The sequence below is a fragment of the Panicum virgatum genome, chromosome 8K (assembly GCF_016808335.1).
Source record: "Panicum virgatum strain AP13 chromosome 8K, P.virgatum_v5, whole genome shotgun sequence".
In the NCBI taxonomy this organism is placed as follows: domain Eukaryota; kingdom Viridiplantae; phylum Streptophyta; class Magnoliopsida; order Poales; family Poaceae; genus Panicum; species Panicum virgatum.
The window spans coordinates 7,146,458-7,162,733 of NC_053143.1; the positions used below are offsets into that span (position 1 = coordinate 7,146,458).

The 16,276-nt window shown below is 43.0% G+C and overlaps 2 protein-coding genes across 3 annotated transcripts; both read left to right on the top strand.

Moving 5' to 3' along the window:
- Window positions 1-6,000: 6,000 nt before the first annotated feature.
- Window positions 6,001-8,069, top strand: LOC120643766. The gene is made up of 2 exons (XM_039920241.1): window positions 6,001-7,947; window positions 8,039-8,069. Exon 1 carries the CDS (start codon window positions 6,127-6,129, stop codon window positions 7,279-7,281), a length of 1,155 nt encoding a protein of 384 aa, XP_039776175.1. The 5' UTR covers window positions 6,001-6,126; the 3' UTR covers window positions 7,282-7,947; window positions 8,039-8,069.
- A 1,400-nt stretch (window positions 8,070-9,469) lies between these two features.
- Window positions 9,470-11,207, top strand: LOC120646120. 2 transcript variants are annotated; one of them, XR_005664286.1, is made up of 4 exons: window positions 9,470-9,830; window positions 9,911-10,039; window positions 10,358-10,734; window positions 11,032-11,207. XR_005664286.1 is itself a non-coding variant. In XM_039922826.1 (4 exons), exons 2-4 carry the CDS (start codon window positions 9,962-9,964, stop codon window positions 11,182-11,184), a joined length of 381 nt encoding a protein of 126 aa, XP_039778760.1. In that variant the 5' UTR covers window positions 9,470-9,830; window positions 9,911-9,961; the 3' UTR covers window positions 11,185-11,207. The 2 variants fall into 2 exon arrangements, 1 of the variants encoding a protein (XP_039778760.1); XM_039922826.1 differs by having other exon boundaries at window positions 10,358-10,507.
- Window positions 11,208-16,276: the final 5,069 nt, after the last annotated feature.

Consider the following 16,276-nt stretch of genomic DNA (forward strand, 5'->3'; position numbering starts at 1 on the left):
CCCTCCCCCACTCCAAGCTGCCGTGAACTCACTGTTCATGGCAGCCAGGGGAGGGGAGGGGAGGGGGATTTTTTTCATTTTGTTTGTTTAAAAGGTTAGTATTTTTTCTCCATGCTTGAGCAAATTAATTTTTTAGATGTGGTTAGCACTTGATTTAGTTTATACATGTGATAAACTAAATTTAGATATAGTTAGCACCTGATTTAGTTTATAGTTGTTATATTAATTGTTATACATGTGATAATTATTTTTAGATGCAGTTAGCACCTAATTTAGTTTGCTATTGTTTTATACATGTGCTATTTTTTTAGATGTAGTTAGCAAGAGATTTAATTTATTATTCTACTATAATTAAATCTGCGATTATAAGAAGTTAGTGATTTATTAAAGTTGAAAATATGGTGTCGTCGTTTTGATTATAAGAAGGAATCGGCGATGTCTCCATTCTTTCTCTCTCTCTCATTCGCGAGAGACAAATACATAGACACATATATAGAGAGACACATAGAGATAGTGATAATGTTATTGTAATTATGAGAAATCTATATATTTGATATGCGTAGTGAAATCTATCCATTTGAACATAAGAAATTAGTTGATTTACTCTTTATTTTTCCAGATGAGTCGGCAATGGATGTATAATGCCGACCGGCGTTCAATGGAGTTTATTAATGGTGTGCATGAATTCATTGATGTGGCCAAGAAATACAAGCATGAAGGTTTCTTTCGTTGTCCTTGCCAATTGTGTAAGAACGAGAAGGATTACTCTTCAACAAGAACCATTCACAGTCACTTGTTCCACAATAGTTTCATGCCCAACTACAATGTTTGGACCCAGCATGGAGAAAGAGGGATTATTCTGGAGGATGGTGAAGAAGAAGATGATTTTGTACCTCACTTTGTGCACAATTACCATGATGCCTTCTTTGTAGATACTGCAATGGGTGAGCCTGAAGAAGATGCTAAAGGACACGTTGTAAAAGATGATCTTGGTTAGATGCTGCGCGAAGTGGAGGAAGTTTGCGAAATAGAAAAGGAATCCAGAGATCTGAAGCATATGTTGGAGGACTACAGAACATTGTTGTATCCAGATTGCAAACAAGGCCACAAAAAGTTGGGTACCACATTGGAATTATTGCAATGGAAGGCATCAAATGGTTTGTTTGACAAGAGATTCGAGGAGTTGCTGAAACTTATAAAAAGCTTACTCCCTAAGGGAAACACCTTGCCTGAAACAACATATGAGGCAAGAAAGGTTGTTTGTCCTTTAGGATTAAAAGCACAGAAGATACATGCATGTCCTAATGACAGCATCCTATATCGTGGTGAGGAGTATGAAAATTTGGATTCGTGTCCGGTATGCAACACATGTTGGCATAAGATCCCTCGAGATGATCCAGGTGATGTTGATGGGATGCGTATCAAGAAGAGGGTGCCTGCCAAGGTGATGTGGTATTTCCCTCTAATACCATGTTTGAAATGTTTGTTCATGAACAAAACAAATGCTAAATTGATGCGATGGCACAAAGAAGATCGTAAGAAAGATAATATGTTGAGACACCCCGTTGATGGGTCCCAGTGGAGAAAGATGGATAGAACATTTCCAACATTTGCAAATGATGCGAGGAATATAAGGCTTGGCTTAAGTACGGATGGCATGAATCCTTTCGGTGAGTAGAGCAGTGGCCATAGTACCTGGCCTGTGACACTTTATATATACAACCTTCCGCCTTGGTTGTGTATGAAGCGAAAGTTCATTATGATGCCGGTGCTTATCCCCAGCCCGAAGCAACCTGGTAACGATATTGATGTATATCTGAAACCACTTATTGACCATCTTCTATTGTTGTGGAAAGAAGAGGGTGTTCATGTGTGGGATGCGCACGCAGAGGCACATTTTAACCTATGTGCATTGCTTTTTGTAACGACCAACGATTGGCCTGCACTAAGCAACCTGTTCGGATAGTCCAATAAAGGTTATAGGGCATGCACCCATTGTTTAGATGAAACCGACAGCACGTATCTGAAGCACTGTAGGAAGATAGTGTATATGGGTCATCGTCGATTTCTTCCTATCAACCACCCATTAAGGAGGAGGCATGCTCACTACGGTGGAAAGGCAGATCATCGTACGAAACCTAGGCACCGTTGTGGGAAAGTGGTGTTTGAAATGGTCAGAGATATAAAAGTAGTATTCGGAAAAGGACATGGCAGTAGAACAGTGTAGAGTGATGACCGACGTGCACCTATGTGGAAGAAGAAGAGTATTTTTTGGGAGTTACCTTATTGGGAAGTCTTAGAGGTCCGCCATGCAATTAATGTGATGCACCTAACAAAGAATCTTTGTGTGAACCTTCTAGGCTTCCTTGGTGTCTATGGTAAGCCAAAGTATACACTGGAAGCGCGGCAAGATCTTCAACGTATGAAACAACGGGCCGCCCTACATCCAGAAAAAAGGGATAAAGGACGTCATTACCTAGGTCCTGCCTACTACACTCTTAGCAAGGAAGAGAAGAAAAATATGTTTGACTGTTTGAACAGTATCGAGGTCCCATCAGGCTACTCTTCGAACGTAAAGAGGCTACTAAACCTGAAAGAGAAAAAATTCGCACATGTAAAGTCCCATGACTGTCACGTGTTGATGACGCAATTACTTCCAGTTGCACTTAGAGGTATTCTACCAGCTAATGTTCGAGCAACAATCATAAAGCTATGCACATTTCTCAACGAAAATTTCTCAGAAGGCAATCGATCAAACAAATCTAATCAAGCTACAAGAGGATGTTGTCCAAAGTTTAGTTAGTCTTGAGATGATATTTCCTCCATCATTCTTCAATATTATAACACATCTTCTAGTTCACCTGGTCAAAGAGATTAGTATTCTCGGTCCTGTTTTCCTTCATAATATGTTCCCTTTTGAGCGATACTTTGCAGTCCTAAAGAAATACGTTCGTAATCGGGCTCGTCCAGAAGGAAGCATTGCAAAGGGTTATGTGATAGAGGAAGTCATTGAGTTTTGTGTTGACTATGTGGATGGACTCTGCCCAATTGGGGTTCCGGTGTCACGGCATGAGGGGCGGCTGATTGAAAAGGGCACACTTGGAAGGAAATCAGTAAATGCCACTGATCATGCCACGTTGAGCAAAGCACATCTGACATTTCTGCAACAATCAGCATTGGTGGCTCCGTACAAGGAGGAGCACAAGCAAATGGTGCAAAGCAGGTACCTTTTGAAGTCTGAGATATGGATTACAAACCATCATAACGATACATTCACCACCTGGTTGCAGAAGGAAGTCATGGGCAACGATGAAATTCATGAGCAGCTAGCCTGGCTGGCCAGGGGTCTGGCTAATTCAATCTTGATGTACCAAGGATATGATATTAATGGATACACATTTTACACAAGAGCCCAAGATAACAAGAGCACCAATAAAAATAGTGGTGTCCGCATAGATGCCACAGACTCTAGTGGCCAAACGAACTCATATTTTGGTTACATTCAGGAGATCTGGGAACTCAACTTTGGGCCACTGAAGATCCCTCTATTTCGTTGCCAATGGGTTAAGCTGACAGGAAAAGGTGTCGATATCGATGAATACGGAATGACAATAGTAGACCTCAAAGAGCTTGGCTATCGAGACGAACCATTCGTCCTAGCTAAGGATGTCACTCAAGTTTTCTATGTGTAGGACATGTCTATCAAACCCAAAAAGGACAAGTCAGATGGAGATGAGCCAAAGCGCCACATAGTTCTGGCAGGTAAAAGAAAAATTGTGGGGGTCGATGACATCACAGATGAAGAAGAATACAATAAGGTTGAAGATATGACTCTGTTCGCAGTAGAAGTTGACACAAGTATCCTTTTAGCCCAAGAGGAGGCTCCCTACGCACGCCATGATCATAATGAAGAGATGATTGTGAAGTGAACCATTGTTAATATTCTATTAGATCAATAATTGTCTTTTAATATTTTTCATCAACATTTAATATTTTGTTTGACCCAATCAGTCGACCAGATATATGAGAGTCATTAATATTATATTTTTACTCATCATGTAATATTATATTTTTACTCACTCTGATGGGGACTAGGGTTCCCGATCTTCCGAAAGGTTCTGATAACTCTAGATTTGGTGAAGTGAAACCCGGATACTCCGGCCGGGTGTCCGGATACTCCGGACGGACGTTCGGACATCCAATTGTCGGTCCGGATTCTCCGGACGAGTGCCCGGAAACTCCGGACAACTAGTTTTGGCCCGGAGACTAAGTTGGTGACGGCATGTTTTTCATGCAAATAAACACTTTCTGGTAAAAAAACAATGCAAAATAATAATAAAATTAAATAAATATATTTTACCCACTTAGATACAAATAATACAAAATAGTCCCACACTCACACACATTCATCAAATATATTTTACCCACTTAGATATAAATAACAAAACACTGAAAAAAATACGACATATACAATTTTTTGGTGAATTTTTAAGCCCATATATGATTGTTTAGGGAAATAAAAGACTAAAAAGCAAAAGCAAAACAAAACAAAAAAGAAAGAGAAATGAAACGGCGGAAAACGAATTCTTTATACCCCTTAGGTACCGGTTGGAAATATTAACCCGGTACCTAAGGGGGAATTCATTCCCGCCCGTTGGGGCCTTAAGGTACCGGTTGGAATTGTACCCGGTACCTAATGGGAATTCGTTCCCGCCCGTTGGTGCCTTAAGGTACCGGTTTACTTATTCACCCGGTACCTATGGGTCTATCTATATATCCCCGGCCCCTCTCTTCCTCGATCCATACTCTTCCGCACTGATCCTCGCGTCTTCCGCCGCCACAACGCCGCCGGCCCTCACCTCCTCCCGCCACGCCGCGTGCCTCCTAGCCGCGCCCTTCTCCCCGCGCGCCTCCTCGCCAAAAATCCTCGCCGCGCGCCTCCTCGCCAAAAATCCTCGCGCGCGCGCCTCCTCAGTGCGTGCCTTCTCGCCACGCCCTCCTCGCCGCCGTGCGGAGCTCGCCATGGAGCCCCCTCCTCTGGCCACCCTCCGTCCCTGACAACGCCTCCAGCAGCTCGACCCCAACTCCCTAAACCTCACCGCCCGTTCCTCGAGCGCCGCCGAGCGCCGGCCTCACTGGAACACCAAAGCCGCCACCGCTCCAAGGCTCTGCTCCGCCGCACGACCTCGCCGGCGATCTTCCCCGCCCCGAGACTCCCCCAAACCGAGCCACGATGAGCCCCTAGCCCTTCCCGTGCCACACCCTGGCCAAGTCCGGCAACCCCTCGCTGGAATCAACCCGCACCGCCACTGTGAGCCATGGCAGGGGCCACATTGCAATGGTCAATTTTCTTTTAGGGTCCTCGGTGCAAAATTCTAGGGGCACATCTCTAAAACCACATTTCCAAGTCTAGTTTCAATTTAGTGAACTTGTAAAATGCATTAAAAATCACAAACAAATTATAAAAATATGAACTAAAATTCTATGAATCAGTGGAGTATATATTTGTTTATAACCAGCAAGAATTTTTCTCTAGAGCAAGAACAATGACACCAAAGACCACACCATCTTTTAGGGTTTACAATTTCATGTTTTATTTATATTTACAATTTAGATTCTAAAATACATATATGTATTAGTTAATGATGTTTAAAAGATGTAATAGATGTACATATATGTATTACAATTTAGATTCAAAAATACCAATTCCCAGCAAGATTCATGGGGTAATATAGCAATCAAGAATAACTAATTGGTAAGCTCACCTATGAGGATAATTTTGAAAAGCATGGTATTCGGAAGGGCGGCTCATGGGAAAATGGTGCAACAATGAACTCGAGTTGGGAGCAAAATGCAAGTGCTGGTAATGATTCGGGTGACTGGGGAGGTTGGAGTAATGGAGGTGCCGCAGCTACCAAACTAGCTACTTGACCAACATAATTCATGCTGGCATGTGCATGGTAGGACTCCTGGGACAAAATAGCTCTAACGGGTTATAGCAATCTAGAATAACAACACCCTTAATGCAGTAGATGATGTATGCTTGTCGCCTGAACCGGTCAAGTGATAAGTATAGATCATCTACTGCATTAAGTGTGTTGTTATTCTGGATTGCTATATTACCCCATGAAGAATGCGGCACAAAAGAAGTACAGCCACCACCTTGGGGCGAGTGGGTATAAGAAGGCAATTAAGAAATGGCAGAAGATAGAGCAGGACTTTATGGATAGAGGCATCCGGGCGGCGACTTGGGACTGGCCGGATAGATCGAAGTGGTGGTTATTTGCTAACGGTGTGACACTAAACCAATTGGATGGAAATTTGGTTGTGCCGGAGCAAATGCAAGAAGTGGCCCACGATTTGGTCACAGCAGTAGATGAGGCCAAACAAGGAACATTCCAGCCTCAATGGGAGAATGATGAGCTGACTAGGGCATTAAAGAATCCCGAACACCCTGGACGAGCCCGCGGCATCGGCGTGGTCCCATGGAAAGTTGCTTGGACCGGAGATAGCTTTTACAAGACTCATCGAAAGAGCAAGGCAGAACAGGATGAGAAAATCCGTGCCTTGCAAGAAGAGATGAACAAGAAGGTTGCGTCACTGGAATCTCAGATGGACGCAAGGGTCAATAAGGCAGTGCAGCTTGCTCTGAGCTTGCAAAGGGCCATTGCTGGGTCATTGCCAGATGTTGTGATAAGCCCGGCCTCTCAGCGACGCAGCAGCTGTGCATCCACGGTGGCGCCCGACGTACCAGCTGAGCACCCCCAGATTGAGGCACCGGCGGTGGAGCACCAGAGGTACCCACTGGATGATATCACCATTCTGACAGCATGCAAGCTACATGTTCGAGCTAAGAATATATCCGTTCATGTAGCATATGGGTCAGTCCTACCACTGAATTCTTGTACTACAATTCATGGAATGCCGATACCCCCTGGCTACACCTCCGTCACAGTTGAGCAGATAGTTGGAACGAGCGGGGACAATGAGAATCTTGAACTCGATTTTGTTGGAGGGGATGGAGAGAAGACTTTGGGAGACGCACTCCACGAGATTGTTCTATGGCGCAAGGCCGACATCAAACTTATTGGAAACACAACGGCTCCCGTGGATCCCCATCGTCCGTCTTCGCAACCTCCCTCACCACCGTCTCCACAACCTCCTTCACCACCGTCACTGCCCCGTGCAAAGGGCTATGAGTACTCCAACCCCTCCAGCACCAGAAAAAGGAAAGAAGAAGACATCATCCTCCCACCGACCGGACCCACAAACAAGAAGTAGAAAACGGTCAAAAAGAAAACATGCCCGCTGAAGAAATTAGACTACGAGATGACCAATGAGGAAAGGAGGGAGGAACTAGCTCAGTATGTGAAAGAACAGTTGAAACCTAAAGTCTCAGAGAAGAGGGTACCAGTAGATCCAGAAGTAGCAACAAAGGTTTTAGTAAATCTGAGCAACCCACCACCACCAAAAATATTATCCTCAGACTACGACTGGACACTGATAAAGGCCCACCGACAGAGAAATAAGAAATGTGGAAAGACCATTCCTCAGCTAGGCACACAACAAAAGGAACTCGAGCCCCTCCAGGCGCCGACGATGCCAAACATACACATGGTGGAATTTCTTGCCGAAACAGGATTAATGCTAGCACAGGCAACGGGGGCAATGGAGGATATCCCAGTCGCTCCCATTGTTGCTGTTCCATACGAGCATGGAAAAACCTTTTGTCACCGACGAAGAGGAGATGAGTCTGGGCACGCTGATGTACAATTTGCATAAATGGTACCTGCAAATGTCGAAGAACGAAATGGTAATGTTTGGAGTCAAGCTTCGCGACCAGGATTTCTTCCGCGGGGAGGACGACTTTTGGGTGTACATCAAAGTTCTACATCACATATACCGTCGACAAGCCGTCGATGTCTCTATCATCACCATTTGGGTTCTGTAAGTATCACTTATCTCTAGATTAATACTTTTTGTTAACAAGCGATGTAAGTATCTGTGTGCACTATATAATTTCTATTTTATCGTTTAGTATGGAGCTTCAAAGATGCCAAAAAGAACAAAGGAGCTAGTCAATGGAGGAAGGAACTGAACGTTAGAATGGATTTTCCGGTATGTTGATTCACGAACCTTTTTCTAATTAAGTAATCCCAATTGTTTTGTATAGGCATACACAAATATTGAATAATTACTTTATTTCTCCTTAAGTGTGGGAGACAACAACAAGGAATTGATTGGTGTGGGTACTACGTATGCGAGTTCATGCACCTTCAAGCTCCATGCGGGAAGGCTACTACGGAGGATCTAAGAGTACGTACAATCCGTTCACAAGTATATTTTCCTAATTATACTAATGTGATGAAATTAATATATCAGTCCTTTTTAAAAAAAATGATAGATGCGTCGAATCAGGGAGGAAGTTTACTCTACCGATCGGATTAATGCCGTGTGCGAGCAGCTCGCAGGATTCATTATGAGGGAGATCCTGGATCCTAGAGGCGAGTTCTACCACGACGGTCACATTCATAGGCAACCATCCGCATCGACGTCGTGAGGGTCCTACTGCACAATAAACATGAGTTCTATATTTATAAATATTTCTAAACATGATGTCCTGTTGTTTGTATATTTGTAAATATATTATTATAGCCAAATAACTTAATTATATGCTTGCCTTTGACTTTTACTTAATTTCGAATATTCTATGAACTCAAACATGACCAATGGACGTATAGTACTGTAGAGCTCAAACAGAACCAATGGACGTATAGTACTCGAATATTTTGAATAAATTAGAAATTTCAAAAGAATAAATAGTAATAAATAAAATACATTGCACTGGATTTGGTTAAATTAGGGAAAACACATTGGTACAGGTTAGAAATACCAACCGGTACCATAGGGGCTGCCAGCTTGCGTCAGCATGGCAGCCTCTGTGGTACCGGTTGGTATTTCCAACCAATACCAATGATCGCCTAAGGCACCGGGTGAAAAACCCGGTGTCCTAGACCGAGGCCATTGGTCTCGGTTTGGGGGAACCAGTTGGAAAACCGGTTCCTAAGGCCGTTTCCAACCGGTTCCCATAGCCTGTTTTCTAGTAGTGAGTATTGAACAGCTAAAAGAACCCACTATTTCTGTATAGGCAATTTAGTTATGTCAACTATAAGCCCCTTTACAAATACACTACTCAGCTTGGAGTCATCCTCAAGAGAGAATACCCAGGATTGGTTGAGGACAAGGATGAAGATGGTACTGTTATAGGGGATCCATGTCTAGCTTTGGATTGGGGTGATTATTTTCTAAGCACCCCTGATGAGTTGGGAGTGACAAGTGGAGATCGTGTGCTTTCCGAATTTTGGGTAAGCAACAAGTACTTTGCAAGTGAATTTTACTACTAGCTCTGCACCTTTATTACCATAATTTACTGATCTGTGCTTACTATTTTGGCACCCATGCAGCGCTTGTTTGAGGTTGCAGAAGATAAACAACAAGAGGCTGATCGTGTTCTAGAAATCTATTTGAAGAAAAGGGTGAGCGACGTGATGTATCAAGCACATGTGGATTCTGTAAAGGTGTACTATGCGAAACGAGATCAGATACTCGATGATACACTAGCCTGCCCAATAGAGATTGAGTATGGACAATACTTGGATGGCTGGCTCAAGTGGTGCGATGATGAGGTGTGGCCTAAACTCTACCGTTATTGGTGCTCAGAAGAATTCAAAAGAAAACAAAAGAGAGGGCAGGCCTGTCGCTAGAGTTGTGAAGATTCTGCTCAAAATCGTGGAGGCTCAAGACCGTTTACAGAGACACAACAAGTTCTGGTATGTTCTGTAATGTCATTTGTAGGCCCTATTGAATAAGCTAGGTTCCTACCTCATTCTACTATTTGTTGTCTTTGCAGAAAGCTAGGTTTGGACCAGAGAAGGCAACCCCTCTTAATGTATATGTTGTGATGAAATTTGGCACAAATGGTGTTGATAGCAATGGTAGTATTGGTCCAATCAGGAGCCGCAAAGTGCAAAAACGTGTGGTATGTATGTTCAACACAGATTCAACACTGATTCAAATCCAATTTTGATAAAATACACTCTGGAACTGATTCAAATATTTAGCTGTTTGATGTATATACTATGGAACTGTGCAGCTCTATATAGAGACTTCTTACTATTTTGATCACTAGTCTATGTACATGCATGCTGATATGAATAATTCTGCCACAATAATACTCATACATACATAGACGTAGTGCAATTATTTTTAGCCTTAGATGTTTGTTTGGTTTCTGAAAGTTCCAATATCACTACTCCTTTAAAATGCTTCAACAAGGATTATTTGGCACTGTTTGTAGGATGACTACATTGCAGGTGTTAGGAGCATTGCACAGACAGAAGATGAGGATGAAAATCATGAGGGCATGGGAGTGGAAGATGAAGAGCAAGGGGAAGAGCAGCAGCCGCGGCGGCTGGAGCTGGAGCAGCAGCCACAGTTGAATGGGAAGGTGTTGTATGATATGTCTGGTAGCACACCACATGGGCGTTTTCCTATAGGAAATGGTGCTGTAATAAATTGGGAAACTATATGCACATATAGTTACTATAGAAACTAATTGTAACTTTGTGGTATTCAGAATGGCAACACACAGCTGCAGCTGTGAGGAAGTGGCCTCTTGTTGATTCTAGCATATCATCTGGACTTAACTTGCATTAGTTCAGATATCATGGTAAGGTAGATAGACCTCATGGCTTTAATCATGACTAGTTAGTAGTCTGTGCTAGGCTCCAGAGGTAAGTCAAAGAAAAAAGAGCAGATAGTTGCATATCTGAATTTCATCAAGTGTAGGTACATAATAGTTTTATTTGCATTTTTATTATCTCTTTTAACATAGCATTTTCTGTCAAGAATTGCAGTACATTATATTTGCCAAAGACAATCAGACTATCTTATTATTCTCTTACATTCTTCATAAAATTCTTGAATACTTACCTAATAGTATCTGCTTATCTAAGTCTCATTCACAAGCAGGCAACTGGTTCCTCGCATGTTGGCTCGGAGTCCGCTAACATCATGGATGTTAATGACCACAATGGTGAGGACCTCGGCGGCACAAATATTGTTAACATTCATGGCAGCAACCAACATAGTGAAAACAATGCCTTGTGTGATGATGCAGCTTGATAAGAGTAGAAGCAATGCATTGTCTGACGCATGTGGTCATTGGCGAAGAAAGACCAAAGAATGCCAATGACAAGGTTCTGGACAGGGAAGTGATTTTGGAAAAGACTCCTGATGGCAAGGAGTCAATAAAGATTACCATCAAAGCTCGTGTGCCCGGGGGGCAAGAAGGTCTTGTTTCTTCGGCGAGTCGGCCTGTTGTGCAGGACCGACCGGTCAGACCGGTTGCTCAGACCGGTCGACACCAGGGCTGACCAACAACCTTCAAGTCTAAACGCCCAGAAGTGGGTACTTGGAAGACCAACGAGCCAAAGGTGCACGGGAGAGTTGCAAATCAGAAACCCACATTTGGCCAGCTTCTGAACAAGTATTGAAAGGCCATTCGAGAGGATCGGCCGTCAAAAAAGAGACTAAGATCGCCACCATATCAAGGTGGATCTTCTCTTGAGAGGGGAAAGTCTGGCAAGTGTCATAGTGATGCTATTACATTGTTCCCTCCTCATAAGGTTTATGCTATCATGCCTCAGGCGCCTCCGATGTCAAATGCTTCAAATCCAACATGGGAGCATAAAGTGGTTTGGATGCAGTGCTTCCCTATGCCATACCTGCCATATTATCAAGAGGAAGGTTCTAGGAAATCGGTACACGACCGATTGGGGCCACGCCGATCTGGCCACAGCCAACAGACTCCACAGGTCAGACAGGTCGTACCAGACCGGTCAGACCGGTCTCAGCAGAGACCGGTTCACTTTCGTCCTCCGCGTCTGGAATATCGTGTCAAGAAGAAGGAGGATGGAGTACAGCCTATGCAGGTTGATTTTGAGAGGACTACAGCTGATGATATTGTACAAATCGGCGATATGAATGTAGTCGTTAAAGATATTGGCAAGAGACCGATGGTGTTTGGCAAATCGGCCGATTCTTCTGCTCAGAAGCTTGTTATGGCTAATGATCATGAGGCTAGCAGCAGTAGGCTGTCATCAACCTCGGTGGTGTCCACCAGGTTTGAGCCATTCTCTGAAGAGGAGGTTGCAGCGCCTGCGGCGTCAAGAACACAAGGAGCAGGAGGCCGAGAAGCTGAGGGATGAACAGTTCAACAAGTATAGACCAATGATCCTTCAGAACAAAGAATGGTGGGTCAAGCCAATTGGCCAGCTAGAGAGACCGGTCGGACCGCCACAGCCGACCGGTCAGACCGGTTCTAAGAACCGGTCAGACCGCCAGGAACAACCGGTCGGACCGGCTGAGCCTGAGGTAAAACAGCAAACTGAATTGGCAATGCCTGTTTTGGTCACTCATGAAGGGACGTCTGCAGCTCCTCCAATACGAGATGATGAGGAGTTAGTGGATTATGAGGATTCCCCAGAATGCAGCAACATGAAAATCAATGTCGTGCACTTTGGTGATGATTACTTTGCCGTTTCGGAGGAGGAAGCAGCTCTTTTGGACTTCGGACCACGTGAGGCCATGTTCCAGAAGCCCAAAGAATCGGATAATCATTTGAAGGCCCTTTATATGAGGGGACATATCAATGGAAAGCTGATTTCTCGTATGCTTGTTGATGGTGGGGCCATTGTAAATCTTATGCCTTACTCATTGTATAAGAAGCTTGGCGGTAAGGACGAGGAGTTGATCAAGACAAACATGACGATCAGTGGAGTTGGTGGAGGCGATCCTATTGGTGCCAAAGGGGTTGCTTCTATGGAATTGACCATTGGGAGTAAGACGCTTGTGACCGCCTTCTTCGTCTCCAAGGTGCAAGGTAACTTTAGTTTAGTTCTTGGGTAGGATTGGATTCATGCTAATCAATGTGTACCATCTACCTTGCATCAAATCCTTATTCAATGGATCGGAGATGAGATTGAAGTAGTCCATGGTGATATTTCATCCTTCATTGCTATCGCCGATTCAGGTTCTCTTGGTGTGCATGATAATATCAAGTGCTTATCGGGTTTGGATCTGTCCAATTATGAACTGATCAGTTGCACCAAGGATCGTTTCGTGCCTACTACTTTAAAGCCGATGGAAAATCAGCTAAATTATTTGTTGTGATCAAGATGAGCCCGACAGGCGGCTCAGGCTTGACCAGTCAGACCAGTTCCCCTGACCGGTCAGACCAATCTATTGTCGGACGGCGCACAGAGCTGACCAGTAAGACCGGTGGGTCCAACCGGTCTAACGTGGACTAGCTGTAACAGAGAATCGAGCACTATCGGGTGCAAACGAATGATATGTGCGAGGCCACTGAAGACTTTGATGATATCGATAAGTTAGGCTAGGGTTTTACGTCGGCTGATCCTTTAGAAAAGGTAGATCTTGGGGATGGTACTATTCCTAGGCCAACTTCTGTAAATGCAAACTTATCGGTTGAGTATAAAGCCAATTTGATTAATTTATTGAAGGAATATAATGATTGTTTTGCATGGGAATATTTTGAAATGTCTGGTTTAAGTCATGATTTGGTTGACAATCGATTGCCGATTAAGGACAGTTTTAGACCATATAAACAACCTTCTAGGCGATTTAATCCTGTTATGTACAACCGAATAAAAGAAGAGATTAACCGTTTGTTAGATGCTGGATTTATTCGGTCTTGTCCTTATGCGGAGTGGATCTCTAATATTGTGCCTGTTGAGAAGAAAGATTCGGGCAAGATTAGAGTGTGTATTGATTTTAGAGATCTTAGCAAAGCTACTCCTAAAGATGAATATACTATGCCTATAGCCGATATGTTGATCAATGAAGCCACTGGACATCGGGTTATTAGTTTTCTTGATGGTAATGCGGGTTACAATCAAATATTTATGGCCGAAGAGGATACTTCTAAAACGGCCTTTAGATGTCCAGGTTCTATTGGTTTGTTCGAGTAGGTGGTTATGACTTTTGGTTTGAAAAATGCCAGTGCAACTTATCAAAGGGCTATGAATTTGATCTTCCATGACTTGCTTGGTGTTATCTTGGAGGTCTATATTGATGATGTTGTGATTAAATCGGCCGGTTTGGGTCATCATTTGGCTGATTTAAGACTTGTTCTTGAGAGGATACATCGGTATGGTTTAATAATAAATCCACTCAAATGTACTTTTGGTGTATCGGCTAGGAAGTTCTTGCGTTTCATTGTTCATGAGAAAGGCATAGAGATTGATCCGAAGCGAGTTGAAGCCATGAAACATGTGGGGGCTCCTACTTGTAAGAAGGATTTACAAAAGTTCTTAGGCAAGGTAAATTTCTTGAGGAGATTCATATCTAATTTGTCCGGGAAGATTGATGTTTTTACTCCTATACTTCGTTTAAAGTATGAAGCCGAATTTACTTGGGGGCAGAACAGTAAGAGGCATTTGAGAAAATCAAAAATTATTTGTCTTCGCCACCTGTGCTTAAGGCACCTAGGAGAGGGGTTCCGTTTAGGCTTTATATGGCTGCAGAAGATAAGGTTGTTGGTGCTGTTTTGACTCAAGAGACCGAAGGATAGGAGTATGTTATTACTTATGTGAGCCGACGGCTTATTGATGCGGAAACGAGGTATAATTTTATTGAAAAGTTGTGCTTATCTTCATACTATGCTTGTACCAAATTGAGGCATTATTTGTTATCTAGTACTTGCATAGTTACTTGTCAAGCCGATGTTATTAAGCATATGTTAAAAAAGCCGATTTTGAGTGGCAGAATCAGCAAGTGGGTTTATGCACTTGTTGAGTACCATTTGGCTTATGAGTCTTTGAAGTCTATGAGGTGCCAAATTGTAGCGGATTTTATTGTTGAGCATCGGATCGATGATGAACGTGATTTGGAAGTCGGCTATATTACTTGCACACCATGGAAATTATACTTTGATGGATCGGTTTGTAATGATGGGAGAGGAGTTGGTATTGGTAATATCCTTGTTTCTCCAAGTGGTGCTATTTTTGAATTCTCAAACCGATTGGAGTTTCACACAAATAATCAAGTTGAATATGAAATGCTTCTATTCGGCTTGGAAATTTTGCAATCCATGGGCGTAAAGCATGTTGAAGCCTTTGGTGATTCCCTTCTGGTGGTGCAGCAAGTATCCAAGGTATGCCAATGTTATAATGGATTTCTAAATGTATATCTTGATAAATGCCTTGATATTATCTCTTGCTTTGATGAATTTGTGATCCGACATATTCCAAGGGAAGAGAATGAAAAGGCTAATACTCTGGCTCAGCAAGCATCTGGTTATAATGTTGCGAAGAAGTATTTCAACATTAGAAAGTCGATGCAAATTAAAGCCGAGTTACTGGTTCTGGACGAACCGGTCCGACCGGTCGCAGAGACCGGTCTGACCGCCGAGGGTGGTGTGGAAAGCAGTTCGGTCGGTAATCCTAATCGAAAGGTGAAGGCTGAGGTGCAGGATTGGAGGATGCCTATCATAAGATATATAAGGATCCTGGTCATGGTGCGGAAAGAAATATTCGGCGTTTGGCATTTAAATATGTCTTGATTGGTGACGAGCTTTATCGTCGAACCACCGATGATTTATTGCTCAAGTGTTTAGATGTTGATCAGGCTCATGTTGCTACGGGAGAAGTTCATGAGGGCATCTGTGGTACACATCAATCGGCTCCTAAAATGAAATGGTTGTTTAGGAGAGCCAGTTTTTATTGGCCAAGCATGATGGCGGATTGTTTTAGATATTATAAAGGATGTGAAAAATATCAGCGGTTTGGTGATATTCAGTTGGTGCCTGCTGCGTTGTTACATCCTATTATCAAGCCATGGCCATTCCGAGGATGGGGGTTGGATTTTATTGGTCAAATTAGTCCCCCTTCTTCAAAGGGACATCGCTTCGTGTTGGTTGCTACTAATTATTTTACTAAATGGACCGAAGCAGTTCATTTGAAGAATATGACACATAAAGAGGTAATTGAGTTTGTTACAGAATATATTATTCATAGATTCGGCATTCCTCAAACTTTGACGACAGATCAAGGATCATCATTTATATCAAAGGAGGTATGTGAATTTGCCGAATCTTACAAGATTAAGATAATCAATTCGTCTCCCTATTATGCTCAAGCCAATGGTCAGGCCGAGTCTAGTAACAAGATCTTGATAAAGCTTATCAAGAAAAAGA

Bases quoted from the DNA above. Each gene is read 5' to 3' on its own strand.
- LOC120643766 (XM_039920241.1), top strand. From the start codon at position 6,127: ATGAAGAATGCGGCACAAAAGAAGTACAGCCACCACCTTGGGGCGAGT.
- LOC120646120 (XM_039922826.1), top strand. From the start codon at position 9,962: ATGAAATTTGGCACAAATGGTGTTGATAGCAATGGTAGTATTGGTCCA. The intron at 10,040-10,357 runs GTATGTATGTTC...CACTGTTTGTAG, and splicing joins GCAAAGTGCAAAAACGTGTG to GATGACTACATTGCAGGTGT. The intron at 10,508-11,031 runs GTGTTGTATGAT...ATTCACAAGCAG, and splicing joins AGCCACAGTTGAATGGGAAG to GCAACTGGTTCCTCGCATGT.